This window comes from Eurypyga helias, unplaced genomic scaffold (assembly GCF_000690775.1).
Source record: "Eurypyga helias isolate BGI_N326 unplaced genomic scaffold, ASM69077v1 scaffold48572, whole genome shotgun sequence".
In the NCBI taxonomy this organism is placed as follows: domain Eukaryota; kingdom Metazoa; phylum Chordata; class Aves; order Eurypygiformes; family Eurypygidae; genus Eurypyga; species Eurypyga helias.
The window spans coordinates 5,569-19,943 of record NW_010238840.1 but is presented as its reverse complement, the minus strand read 5'-3'; the positions used below and the strand labels follow the sequence as shown (position 1 = coordinate 19,943).

Sequence of the window (14,375 nt, the reverse complement as noted above, 5' to 3'; positions counted from 1 at the left end):
CATCGTATTTAATTTTTTTTTAATTATTACTATTTCCCTCTCAAAATAACGGTCACTTCAGGGGCAGCCGAAAAGAAACAGCTTGTCCGCTGCCGGGAGAAACAAGTATTTCCCCATGCAGCCTTAAAATCCGCATGTAAGTGGAGTCGCAAGACCATAGATGGAGAAAGATGGGGAAAAAAAACCCCAACCCAAACTGAAGAAGTGGAGAAATTAAGAAACAAGGGAAAAAACATAAGGATGCGCATCTATCCCTCTCACCTGCTTTTTGAACGCATTACGGCAGCTTTCAGGGGTAACTGGGCTGTTTTACTGGACATCTGGGCTTCGGGATGATCCGTATACAGCAAGGCCTGGGAGATGGGGAAGATGGATCGTGTGCGAGACGCTTGGCTGTATCAAAACCTACACCCTGGCATCTGAGCTGGTGCCGGCGGTCGTACAGTATCTCAGACATCTTCAACAGCAGAGCTCACTGAAGAGCATCGTACTTCAGGGCTGCTCATGTGTGATGAAGGTAGTCTGCACAGGCGGGATGTCTCTGCTCTCGAGTCGGTGACCCTGTAGGGACACGGCAGGTGCCCAACACCCAGCCCCCTCGCCGGGTGCTGAAGACTCATCTCACAAGGGCCAAGTCCTCCAGGCTGAATTCAACACTGCGCAGGGCAGGGCAGCCGCTGCTTGGACAAGACGCTACGGTCCGAGGCTGCAGCATCAGTTATGGGTCGCCCAGCTGTCCTCATGCTGCTCAAACAAGCGCAGCATCAGGCAAAGATAGCACAGAGGCTACACCAGTGAGCAGAGGAGGGCTGGCCAGCGTACAAGCTCAGCGTGGGGTTCTTGGGGTTAACGTGCATACCACAACCTACCTGTGCCCTAAGTCTTTGTTCCTTCAGCTGCATACTGCCGAGCTCCCAAAGCAGCATCTTCGTGTAGTGTTTCCAATTAGAGACTGGCTCCAAGCCCTCCCTTCACTCATACAGATGATGGCTTGCCATCAGCTATCCATAAACTCATCACCTCTAGCCTACAGCAATGAATGAGACCTGAGCACAAAAAGGCACAACATGATCCAGGCATCTCCTCAGCAGCAACGCAGGCTACTGCAAACTGTTCTTGTCTCTCCCTCCCCACTCCTCCCTTAATATTGGCTTCCCAGAAAACAAAGTCAGGAAATTAATAACCTCTCCAAACCTTCATGAAGGCCGAAAAGGCTGCATCAAACCCTGGCATGAAGACCATGGTCCAAAGCTCTGCTGATCGAGTGCACTGGAGTTTTCTGCAGGTGGTGAAAAGCCCATGAGGTGAAGGCACACAGCTGGCTGGGCAGCATGGAGGAGACTCCCTCCCAGGGGAAGGGGAGGCTGGCACGAGTTACCCACTGTCCACCCCAAGCACCAGGCTCTCCACCTCTCTTCTGTAACACACAGCCCTGAGGAGACACAGCCCCACATCGCTACCCAGGGGGAGAGGTCAAGAGAGCTAAAACCCAGATGTCATGTAAACAACGACCAGCAAGGCACAAGGCATTACAGTAAGGGCACTCCAAAAATCCTCATGGCATGAGACGCTTTTGTGCACGTGGTGGATGTGTCTTTTGAGCTGTGATGTGATGTGGAACAAGCCAGACATTTCTTTCTGGGGCCCAGACTAACACAGCAGCTGGTCTAATGCCCAAGGCCAGCATTCAACATCAGTGGTTCTGGCAATAGCTGAGCAGAAGACACACTATGTTTCCTCCACTTCGTGCTTCCAAGCAGATCCCAGAGGATCAGAGAAACCTGAAGGACAGGGATCAGCAGGTGGGGGAGTCTGGGTCACCCAGGAAAGAAAGTCCCAGGCTACTCCAGAAGCTGTCACAGGGTAGGAAACAAAAACATGCATGGGAAAGGTCTTGGATTTTCACTGGGAGAGTGAAACACACTTTTGCTGTACCAATCTTGGCAAAATGAGGCAAAACCAGGAATAACAAGAACACATTTCGATGGATGAGTCAAGGTTGTGACTAAGACTTACATGCTGGATAGTGAAACAGCTGCCTGGTCATTTACTTTCCTGGAAGATGCTAATTCCAAACTCTCCGCCCTTCACTCCTCAACAATGGTCACCAAACTGGGGCTGTAACACCAAATCCTTCTGCTCAGATCAAGCCTGGAGAACACAGGCACTTGGAACAAGAGCCCTAAACGAGAACCAAACTCGTCAAGATTTGAAACGCAGCTGACCCATCCATCGATGAGCATTCTCAACAGAAGCAACAAAAGGAATGGTAATTTTGGAAACGAGCCTAACACTTGAGGCATAGAGGCATCTTGCTGCTGCTCTTGCTATCTTAACAGAAGATTACCACGAGTTTTAGGTACAGCTCTGGAAGACCTGATCTGAGACCTGCAAGGAGGACAGAGGAAAAAAACAGCAGCCCTCTTCAAATATGTAAAGGAAGAATAAGCATGAGCTGGACCAAGGAAGATTCAGGTTTCCTGCAAGCTTTCTAGAAGTAAAACAGGGAAGTCCTAGAGCAGATTCCCATGAAGAACCAAGTGAGTCTCCATCAGTGTAGGTTTTAGAAAAGGGAATGTAGACAAACACCCATCAGAATAAACTTAGTAAGGTAACTAGATCCATCTCCTGTGCTTCAGAAGAACCCCCCATTCTCATAATAGCACTAGGTGTTCTTTCTCTCTACTTTGTAGGGGAGGTCCTGGCAGCATTACTTACTGAAGGTACAGGAAGCTGGAAAATAAAAGCTTGAACACTTGCAAGGGTGGGTCAACAGCTTCCCTGAGCAGCATCACAGAGCAGCACTGCCCTTGTCAGCAGTGTGGAGATCTGGGCTGCCACCCACTACCAACAGAGATTCTGACCACAGGGAAACTGTTTGTTAACCTCTTCCAGGATAGCAACCTATGCTGGAGAGCCCAATCTCTTCTGCATACAGGAACTCTATTAGAGACACGGATGGACATACAAGAGGACATCCTAAAGCTTTCAAGGAGGAGGAGGAAGGGAGAGAAATAACATATAGATCCTTAACTGTGCAATTAGAATGAGCCCGTGAGGGATTTCAGAGGAGTCTAACTATTATCCACTCACAAACAAAAAAGTTGCCGCACTGCAGCAATTTCTGGAAGTCCTTAACATGAGAGCTGCTTGACCCTTCTAGAAACAGCTCTCAGTAACAAACATGGCATTTTGCAGCTGGCAGCCAAAGCAGTGCACACACAGTAATGACGGCTACCTGGTGTTTAGAAGAGCAGTTCATGTTATCTTGGCTGGCAGGTGCCACATCACCGCAAATAAGGAACATAAAAAGCCCCGTGAAAGTCTCTCTTTCATCTGAGCTGGTAAAACAGTCGGCGAAGTTTCACACCGGCACTGCAACTCATGACACCAAGAGTTAACTATCCGAAACCAATATATCCATTGCTGTCAAAGGCAGCCTTTTTCTCTGCAGAATCCCCTCCTGCCCAACACATGCAAACAAAATCCATCGTCTTTTCAAGCCTCGCTGAGCAAGCATGCACACAGCTCTTTCTGAACAGCATCCATGAGCATAGCTATGTGGATGCTACTTACCCCTGATGGAATATCCCTGCACACACGTCCCCAGGCCAAAACACACACACACTTGTTAGTTCTTCCACAAGACCTGCTGCTTCTCTCTTGCCAATGCTTGGGTCCACCAAATCTTCTAACAAAGCGATTGAGGCACCACTCCCTTGGAGCCCATCCCACAGCTGATTCCTCAGGCAGAGATTTCCTTCTCTGGTCTCGCTCTCCAAAAGTACTAAGACATTTCTTCCTTCATTTACGTCACCACTAGAAGGGCAGATGCGGCCCTCAAGAGCTGGAGCACATCCCTCTGAACCCAGAGCATTCTCTTTCCTCTTCCCTCTGCATTTCCAATACCCCTTACTTCTGCTTAGACTTACTCCGCTTCCTTTTTGATAGGAAACAACCCCTGCTGCAGCTGTAACCCCACATGCTGTGCATCACTTTCTACAGGCACCACTGGGTGCTCTGTAGCGCCATCACCCTCCCTCTGCTTCACGATGCTTTATCAAAGGCTCATGTATTCGTTTACAGTTCCTCATTACACCCTGATGACCCCTGTTCACTTTCCCCATCTCCTCTTGCCCGTTTTCTCCATCTGGTTTTATCTAGCAGTCTATTGCTCTCCACTGCCCTTACCACTCCTGGAGTAGACCCCTCTCAGGGCACCCCTTGTTCACCAGCTTGACCAGGGTCATTGGCAAAACCAGGTGACAAAATGAGTATTGACCCCTGCTCTCTCTGCTGTGGTTCATTTAGCCTCTCCCATTTAGCCTCTCCCGCAGTAGATTGGGGGTGGGTCGTTCTTTTTTTATCTGCTTTGTTGCATTGCCACCCAGGAAATACTAATGCCAAGTGATTCACTACCCAAAAGGAGTCTTTAAAGGTGCTTAAACGTGTAGCAGGGGTTCTGAAATCTGCTATAGAGCGAGCTCAGCATGGTCACGTTCAACTGTGCGTTAACAACACGCATTGAACAATGTAGCCCCGTTATACACAAGCAGTGGCACTTCAGGAAGCCAGGAGTAAGTAACCCACGGTTGGAAAATTCCTTTTTGTTCACCAAAATAGCAGCAGGCAGCATTGTAAGGCATCCCATCTAAAAACGCACCAAACATTTTTTCCATCGTTGCAGCAATCCTTGAACTGGGAGGAAAACAAGCTACTCCTGGGGTACTTTTGAGCTGTAGACAGACAAGCTGTGGGAGGCACGAGGGAAATCGGTCTTACCTGGAAGCCTGATTTTGGCTTGACCAGTAGCTCCCAAACTGAGTGTGTGAAATTGATGTTTCATTACTTCACTTAAAATCCGTTTTTGGGGTTCATACAGGAGTCAGCTGTGCTTGGAAAGCATCAAACAAAGCTACTGGGTTTGGTGATCTCTGCCGCCAGGTTAAGCAGGAGGGCATGGGAACACCTTTGGGAAAACATCTGTCAGTTCAAAACTCTGAAAGGTAAATCCACTGGTCTTTCCTAAGTATGTTTTGCCATAGGAAAAAATCTGCCTTCATTTTGTTCTCTTTCCCCAAAGGGATGGATGTGGGCAAGTAAAAACATTCCTCCAAGCCTCTGCTACGAGAGGAAGTCGGGATAGTTGCATTTACCTGTTCACCCGCAGGCACCCTTTACAGGGGCCGGTAGCATACGCTACCCGAGTTTAGGCTCTTTTGTGGGTAGAATTTAATGAATCTCTCAAAAAAGCAGAGATGCTGCTTCATGGAGAACTGCCTTAGAGAATTTCCCAATTACAGTTTCTGCACAGGATTTCTGTACATAGGTTTATCTGTAGCAACCTCCATCCAAATGACACACCTGGCTAGGGCACAGAACATGCAGGTATTTCCTCTCCTTAGGCAAGCAGTCCTTTAAAACAGGTTTGTCTGACACGTCACTCTCTAGGTCACTGAAGAGGAACAGTGATTTCCTTTTTTGTTACTTATTGTGCTGTACATAGCAAAAAAAATGTGGTGGGCATTCGATCACTTTCTGGTAGCAAGATGAACACATAAATCCTTAACAAAAATCAACTTGGAGCTCAGCAATTCATTTTACTAAACATGATTCTGCAGAGTCCAAATGTAACCTCCCAGCATCTCTGCCACCCTGTATCACAAGTCTCCAGTTCTTGCAGGTGAATGGGTGTCTGTCTCTGCAAGGCAGAGCTCTTTTTAAACCAACAGTAGGCAATGTTCGCCAATTCACCTGCCAACTTCTGGCCAGACGTTAGAAAGGAAACGAGGCGAGCATTTCCATCCCATTCTTGTAGCTGCTTCTCTGTAGCGAAACAAGAAAACCTTCATGCTAAGCCAGTAATACAATCCATTTTTCTCAGCCCAATAAAGTGATGCAGCTAAACCAAGATTAGTGATGCAGAACGAAAAAACAGCATAAAATGAACTCAGAGGGAGCATTAAATCTCTAGTACCCAAAAAACCTCACCGTGCATTGTCTAGTGCTTTAGTACATCTCCAAAATTCCTGAGACAAACCTGTGAGAAATGAAAATTAACCACAAAATGAGGCACAAAACCTTCCTTGAGTTCAACAGCACGATGTTCGCAGCCATGACACGAAGCTTCTCAGCGACAGTTAGTTACTATAGCTCTCAAAACCTTTCAGAAACCACCAAAAGCTTGCAACACACCACCTTCAGGAAAAAAAGATCAGCATCGAGGTGCCTAACTGTAGCTCGTTTTTCTAGGTTGGTCAGCGTGTTAGAACTACCAGACTGGACTTTTCAGCCCAGACCCAGCATAGTGTTCCAAATCTATAGGGCGTAGGCTTGTGCTTTGGTGAACTGGAATCTATCAAGGTAACTTCTGCATCATATGGGTAAGCATGTTTCACAGTATTTGACGAGAAAACACTAAAACAACTGTTCCATAAAATTACATATTTTGTGTATGGCATGTAAACTCCTAATTCTAAAAATGTATGTATTTTCTGGAATGCTGTAGTCATGCAATGCCAGCCGAAGGGTAAGTATGAACTTGTATAGTTATGTGTTGGAATGCTCCAAGCCCAAGGTCTTGAAGGAGATCTTCTGTCCAGAACACAAGGAAAGTTCCTATGGGTTTGGTCTTCCTAAGTAATGAAGACGTAGCATGGCAGAACCTCCAGAGGTACTCGACATATTATTCTGTATTGTACTACTAGGAGCTGGCAAGGAAGTTAACCTATCAACAACCTAATGCTGGTAGCAACTAACATCATCACCCTTGCTCCCGACGGATGAATCCTTGGTTTATTGCAAAAGCCTTGCACCACAGCGCATACGTCAATGAAAACGAAGACTCTGACTGGTACATACGGGGCTGGGGGCAAACGACGCTGTAACAGCAAACTTGCCTCGAGGCCTGCCGCTGATGCAGGTTAGTCCACCAGGTAAAACAGCCCAGTTGAATTTCTGCCCTTTAAAGTGATTCTCTCCAAGAACTGCTTCCATTTACTGGAACTGCACAAACCCTGCCAGATTCATGGGTTCTCCCATCTTCACCCCACCCCAAGCCATAATTTTTTTCTTCAGTTTTGGGGGTTAAGAACAACAAAACTATCTATGAAAGTAAATGCTATAACAGCCCCTCCCTCCAACTGAAAAAGCACCTCCTGGATGAAACCGCAAGATGCACGGAACTACCTGCAGAATTCGCATGCAGACATCTCCTCAGAAAACGAGGCTTTTCTCACCAAAGCTATTCAGCAAAAAGGAAATATTCCCTTGCAAGGCTTTAGAAAACAGACGGCACCAAACCATTTCTCAGGAAAGACGCTCCTGAAGAAGGTGAGCCGTGTATGCGCCGCTTCAAAGTGCTGACGCGTGGCTTTGTTCCAACCGAGTCCAGCAAGAGCAGGGGCTTTCGTGCCTCCAGCGCTAGCCCTTGTCAGACGCTCGTCTGAGAGCGGCAGTGCTAGTGGCCATTGCAAGGCTGCTGCTACCACAGGGCACTCGGCTAGAAAATACCCAAGGGACCGAAAAATGGAATCCTTCTCCAACAGCCTCTGCTAACGAACCACAAGCTGCACAGTTAAGAATTCAAGATAAGAGGACACCTCTTATCTTGCTCCAACTATTCAGTTTACTGGTCCACAGACTGGAAAGGAGACTTGTTTTTTTCCTGAGCTTATACTTTTCGGACACATGCCAGCGGAGAAACTGCTGATGCACTCACAGTTACGCAATTCTGCCGTCTTCAGAGAAGCTGGGTACATAGACTTCATCAGGCAAATTTGGCTAGATGATAGTGATGCTGAAGCCAGAGCTAAATGTAACTTTCTCATTTGTGTTGCTCTGCAGTAATGACAGTGCTTTCAATTTTACCCAGTTTTAGCACCAGAAGTTTAAAAACACTAAGCTTTTGGTTGTGTTTTTAATCTGAAACTTGTTAAAGAACAACACCTAGACTGTCATACAGAAAGCAGTTTAATTGTGCCTTTTATACACTTTGGAGTGTAATTCTGGAGAGGAATTAATAGACACTGTTGCTTGAAAACATTCAGACATCAAAAAAAAAAGAGCGTAACGTACTGTTTATTTGCAGTCTCCATTACCTCCCACCTGGCGTTCACCACTTTTCATACATGAAGTACCAGCATCGCTTTCTGTAAGCACTGTGCCTCGACTGAAAAGATTTACAGTTGTATTTAACTAGAGCATTTGGTCAAGACTGGCTATTGCTACACAACTATTTACCCGATTCTCTGGCCTCTGTACCAGAAGCGAGAAGAGAAGCACCGAGTAGCCAACTGAAGGGCTGGGAAAAAGCTTGAATTCAAGACCCAGAAACTCCTAAGAAACAACCATGGAAAGAGGGGTGTTGGCTGTAAAATCTTTATTTCTTCCACAAAAGAGGAAGGACTACATCATCTAAGCAGAGAGCTTCCGATTTCTATTAAGCAAGATGGTTCAAGCTATACCCACAGTTTTTGAGGGGCAAATAAATAGCCTTACTCCAAACAGCAACCATACAGACAAGCTGTTGAAAACTGGTCACATTTTGCACTCCTTCAGAAACCAAAAGGCAGGGGGGAAAACAAAGCAACCCCCCAACTCACGCACTAGGGTGGGAGTATAAAAATGGCAATTATTTAAACACCGTGCTTCTCCAGAGGAACGTGCTTGCAGATACAAAAGCAATGCCTGTGCTGTAAGTATCTTTTCAATGTCACTTTAAAAGCTATACAATCCTATCTGGATATGCAAAAGCTAATAATGCCAGAGGATAGAGAAAGCAAGTAGGCAGCCCACCATTCTGTGGCATTAAAAAGTGATTAAATGAAATTCACAAACGGTTTAGTGACATTTCTGATAGACTAATCACATAGCAGTGCTCTAAATAGAGAAACAGACCCATTATCAACATATTCTCTCTCAAAAAAACCCGTGTATCTCAGTGGAGTACTTAATGTATTTATTGTGTGGAGATAATGGCTTCTCACTTCAGGTTTAGAAGAACATGGATGGAAAGAGGGCTTCCCACAGATGTGTGCACTAGCAACAACTAGTACAAAACCCACTCTTTGCTTCCAGTCTTCACGTTTTGGAACAAAGGAAAACTTAACAGTTAAGTCTGTAAGTTCACCTTAAAATCAGCCTGTATTTAAGGAATTATCTTCCTTTAAATGGCAGAGTGTTCAGGTACAGACACCGACCATTCACTAGAAGGAAGACTTCATTATTTTCTGGCAGATTGGTTAAAAATATCCAGGGAAATGGAGAGCTGAAAGCTCAAATACTTTTCAGAAGCCATATACAGCAGGATGCACCGCTTCTCACCGTCACCGACCGGTTCAGTTCCTCCCAACCTCCAGCCTGACCCTGCCAAAGCACATGGCCGTTCTCACTGTGGCTACTGCATCATTGGTACTTTTTACACGGGAGACAATACTGTGATAATCGATACAAATATTTTGCTCGTTTTTTAAATTCAGGAAGTTGCCTCCTCCGTGGCAGGTGCTCTGTTTCAGCCAGCCACATGGATGGAAACATCCCTACGTGGCAGACGCCTAAAAGAAATAAAATAGATTAAAAAAATCAAGCCAACGGGCTCTCAAATCTGTCACAAACATTCAGGATATGTCTAGCTAAACACAGCGCATAATTAACAGTCATCTTAGAAAGACTTAACCTTTATTTGCCCATTTATTTCAGTCCAGGCTTACCCCCTCTTTTCTCAGTACACTAGCTTGATCACAAAACAGATTTCTCCACAAACCGTTCAGCCAAGAAGAATCTTTTTGGGCAGGTCATCCGTCCACTTTGGCACTGTTTTCTGAAGCAAATTCTGAATTTGAAGCGTGGGGGTTTGATATCTGAAAACCACATTAATATTGTATACAGAAACTGGCGTTCAGCAGTACTGCCTTTTCAATTGCAAACTCAGCTACTTTCACAGTCAGAACGTTTTTGTCTGAAAAGTTTATTTTACTTTTTCTGAACACTCTAAAGCAACTGTGCTTCGGATGTTACACAAGTGTCCAGATAGGATTAACAAAAATTAAAATGTTCTAAATTACAAATTTAATTCCTGTAAGAGCTTGAGAAAGGAAATAGAACAGAAAAGCATAACATACACACATTGTGAAGAAACCCCAACTTTTCATGCAATGGCAGGCAAGATGTAAAAAGCCACCCAAATTCACACATTTTTACACCGAATCATCAGAAAAGTACTCTGTAGTAAATCTGTACATCCAAATACATTTGGGATCTACACCTAAGTTACATTATTTAATGTTATATACACTTATTACCCCTTGTATAATGATGTCTAAAGAAAAATCTTCATTCAAACCCAAAAAAAAAAAAGCAATACTAACTGGGAAAAAAGGAGAATCACTTTAGACATTCAGTTAAAATGTTGGTTTTGTTTTAATCTAGACCTCAAAGTGTTTATTAAAAAACAATCCTCTTCATTTAACATTTTGCTTTCTAACTGTACAGTAAATTGCATTGCAGAGAACACATCCCGTCTTCAGACTGTATTTTCTTTGGATGGATTTAAAATGTAGCTGGATATTACTTTAAAGATAAATAAAGGGAAGTTGGTCCAACTAGAACAATAGCTGATATATTACATGCATATGGGGTTTTTATATATTTTTAAATTATTTTTTAAACAAATGAGTGTAGGGTATAGTTGATACCGCAAATAAACCAAAAAGCACCTGGAGTCAAAATACAAAACATACCTCCTACCCTGGCAATGGCAGTAAAAATCAGAAGAGTAATCTTTCTGGAACAGCATTTTTACATAATTTAGAAATGTTAAGTACCAGGAAGACTACTAATCAAGTAGTTTTAGCAGCCAAGTTTCCCTCTTTTTATTGAATGGAACAAATGCTTTAAATAAACCGTTTGTCCTCTTCACTGAAGAGAGCTAGTCTATTCATCTTTAATGAGCTAGGTTTTTTGTTTTTTTGGGGAAGATTAGCCACGTACTGTAGTAATGCCTACTGTATATAATCCAAGCATTTTGCTGTGAACAGTTGGAGAAAGCAGTCAGTAAGAACCTAGGATCAATGAAATAGATGTTACTTTAAGCCATCCACAAAATGGAGACTCATACAGTGCCCAGTGTTAAAACCCAAATCTCTTCTCGCGCTTTTTGTTGTGCCAGTTCATCCCCATGAAAACAGGAACTGATCCATAGTTCAATTTTCTTATTTCCTTAGTCAATTTTCACATTAGTGTAGATTTTTCGAACAAAGGCACTTGTTCCCATGTAACCAATAGCTCCTGCAAAACAAACCGACAACGTTGAAGACGTTAGAGAGCTGATCACCGAAACAAGACAGCAACACAAAGCACTTACGCAGAGAAAGCCACAGAACCCATGCACTCTGCACACAGAAAATTACTTACCTGCAATACTTGTTCTCAAACTCTAATTATCCGTGCTCCCAGTGCACGTCTGGCAAAAACTCCCCTAGTCTAGCAATCTAAATCCATTAAACCATCTTACCAAGAGGCCATGCTCACTTGGCCTCGATAAATATAGCAGCCCCCCTACTGCCGGCAATAACCGGGTCCCTTTTTCTGAACAGAGGGCAAAAAACATACAATCACCCACTCTGCAGGGAAGGTGGATGGGAGGGCGGGTTTTTATTGTAAGTTACACGCCTTCTGGATGAGAGTTTTATTGGCAGATGGCTTTTTCCTTCCCACAAGGCACAAATAATAATAGGCCCCCATCCCAGGAGTTTTCAACCCCAAGGAGGTCTGTACAAAGAGATTAAACTAGTAGCAGTTAGTAGTTAAAGGAAATTGCAACCCGTGGTTTTCAAATTAGTAAGAGTCATGAGCAGAGTACGCATCGCCAACGCGGCAATAAAGGACAGGTCACTGGGTTTTTGATAGGGGCAACAGTTTATGCTAAAGCCAAAGTACTACAGGAGTAAGGGCAACTAGAAAAATGAAAGAAGTGCACTGGACCAAGCTCTCTTCTGAGAAAGAGATTCAGCAACCTTCCCAGTCAAACCCAGAACCTCAGGTTTGCAAGGCTCAGCAAATATTGCTATCCTACAATATCTGCAGGGAATACCCCAGTGCTTCTCCTTCATCTTTTCCAAGCAAACTGAGGGGAAATCGGCCTTGTGGAAGTCAGTTTGGCTAACTCTCAGGTTAGAAGCAAAGTTGAAAAATCAAGCAAGAATTAAAGAGAACTGCTGTTAGATTGCTGGAGTAACACATCATAAAACATGGGAAAAAAAGGATAGAGAAGTCAGGGCCTGTAACTCAGTACACATAAAAGAACTCCTAACATCAAACACTTGGATGCTCAGTAAAGAACAGACTGTAAACAAATGTCTTTGTTTCCCTGAAGCAATAAAGAAAAGCCCAGAACAAGGCATGAAACTTCATTCTCAAGTGATCTGGGATGCACCAGACTTGCATAAGATGTGTTAAATACAAAAGCCTAATGAACGCTAAAAACATTTCTGCCTAAACTTCATTTTCAATATAAAGCAGTTTTTTCCCTTTAGAAATTAAGGCTGTACAGTCCTGCAGCTAGCATTGCTAACCACAGAGTTATTCAGAACCTGGAGAATTCTTTGAATCCTGGGGACTGCTCAGATAATTCATAAGGTCAGGCACTGAACTCACACAGAATTTTGGGTTATAGACTCCCAAAAGCCCAACATTCCTATCTAATCAGGAAATCTGCACAAGGCCAACCTGATGCATCATTTCAATGCTATCAGAGTCGTAAAGAGCCTCTGGAGTCAGCCTCTGTGTTGCATAGCCTTTCAAGGTGTATAAATATCACGACAACCATTCCACTGGCCAGCAAAGGAGGTATCTGTATCGCTAACTTGGACAAAGCACAGTTTGATTAAAACAAATAGAGCACACTCAAAATAAGGTCACTGCTTGCAAGCATTAACCATGCTGAAGACACAGCAGAGAGAAGGTCTGGCAGTTCAAGAAGGCCAGTACAGCACTCGGACAGACCCCAGCACAGGCTGTGCAGAGAAGGGGAGCCTGGACTCACGTGGGAGCACACGCAGGTTTTTCTGTAGCCTGTCAAGAAACTCATCTTCTGTCTTAAGCAATAAATGGACAAAACAATGGCACTGAACTCCTGTTTTAAGACTCACTGAGTTTTACCTGTTAAAGCAGACATTGTCAACAGATCCAATGCCCATTTTTAGTTGCTAAACTCAGACTTGTTCTTTGAGGGTTTCTCTAGTGATGTGATGCCAGCTATCACAGAGATCTGAGAGAACAAAGCACTAATTGTGTTTCATTTGGGATCTAGAGAATGTGTACATGAGATGGAAGTGAGGGGGAGGAGTAGAGAGCAGCAGTCACATGAAACCACGAGCTCTCAACCCCATAACCAAATCGTAACCTATTCTGAATTGCAGGAGCCTTATCCATGAAGGCCACCAATGGCCAATACCCAAAGCAGGGGTTAAGCCTCAAGGCTGCTTCACAGGCATTGAATAAAACATGGGGTGAGGAGGGGGAAACTCTAGACAATGACAACTAAAGAATGTCCTCCTGAAACAAATGCAGGACAGCTGGCTCATTTGAATAAAAATTCCATAGTAAAGGGAATGATTTTATTTATTTACTATAAACATAATCTAATAAGGTGTTTAACTTGGTTATGACCTGTATTTGTTTAGCAGAAATAGACTGCAAGCATATTTCAGCAGAACAACAAGCTTTTAAATAAACAGAAAAATCCAAATAGCGAGGAAGAGCAACCACAAAACAGAAATAGATTCATTCCCATCTATTACCTCAAACCAATTAGTACTTGCTACAGTTGTGACTTTGTAAGCATAATTTTTTTTTCTTTTTTAAAGCTCTTCAATCATACTTACAGTATTTATCTGGATGCTGAAGTGTGGTATTTCAAGAGGTCTTCCTATACTACCTAGCTCCTAACCACCCAATGAGCTGGGTAGTAAGTTCTGTTTTTCTCTGTCAGCAAGGGAAGCACAAGGAGCTCAAAAGGTTTGGAAGTTCTCATGGGGTCCCTACTGCCCAGTCCCAGAACTTAAGATGCTCTGCAGTGGGCAGCAGACTTTGTGGATCAAAGCATCCCACTATATGTGGGATTTGAGTTCACTAAGCATAGTCAGAGGCACTAAAACCAGAGCTGGATGATACAAGCCCACAGAGAGTTTCCCTGTGGCTGCCTCGGACCCTGACTAGCTTGTCTCATATCCGACTGTGTGATACTGCACACGCCCATTCGCACGAGCATCGAAAGCACAGCTCTACACACTTTTCACGGGAGACGTACAGGCAGTAGCACGCACACTGCACAATTCTCTAACACAGATGTCTTTGTTAGACCTCAATGGCAGCAA

At 44.1% G+C, this 14,375-nt stretch overlaps 1 protein-coding gene across 1 annotated transcript in view; it reads right to left on the bottom strand.

The window, feature by feature from the left end:
• Nucleotides 1-9,951: 9,951 nt before the first annotated feature.
• The window catches only part of LOC104506856 (transmembrane 9 superfamily member 3-like), a gene marked incomplete at its 5' end in the record, with an annotated part of 8,593 nt that continues 4,169 nt past the window's right edge, over nucleotides 9,952-14,375 (bottom strand). The window contains one exon of the mRNA XM_010147958.1: nucleotides 9,952-11,286. Within this exon, the coding sequence (XP_010146260.1) occupies nucleotides 11,219-11,286 (68 nt within the window). The remainder of the gene's footprint in view (nucleotides 11,287-14,375) is intronic.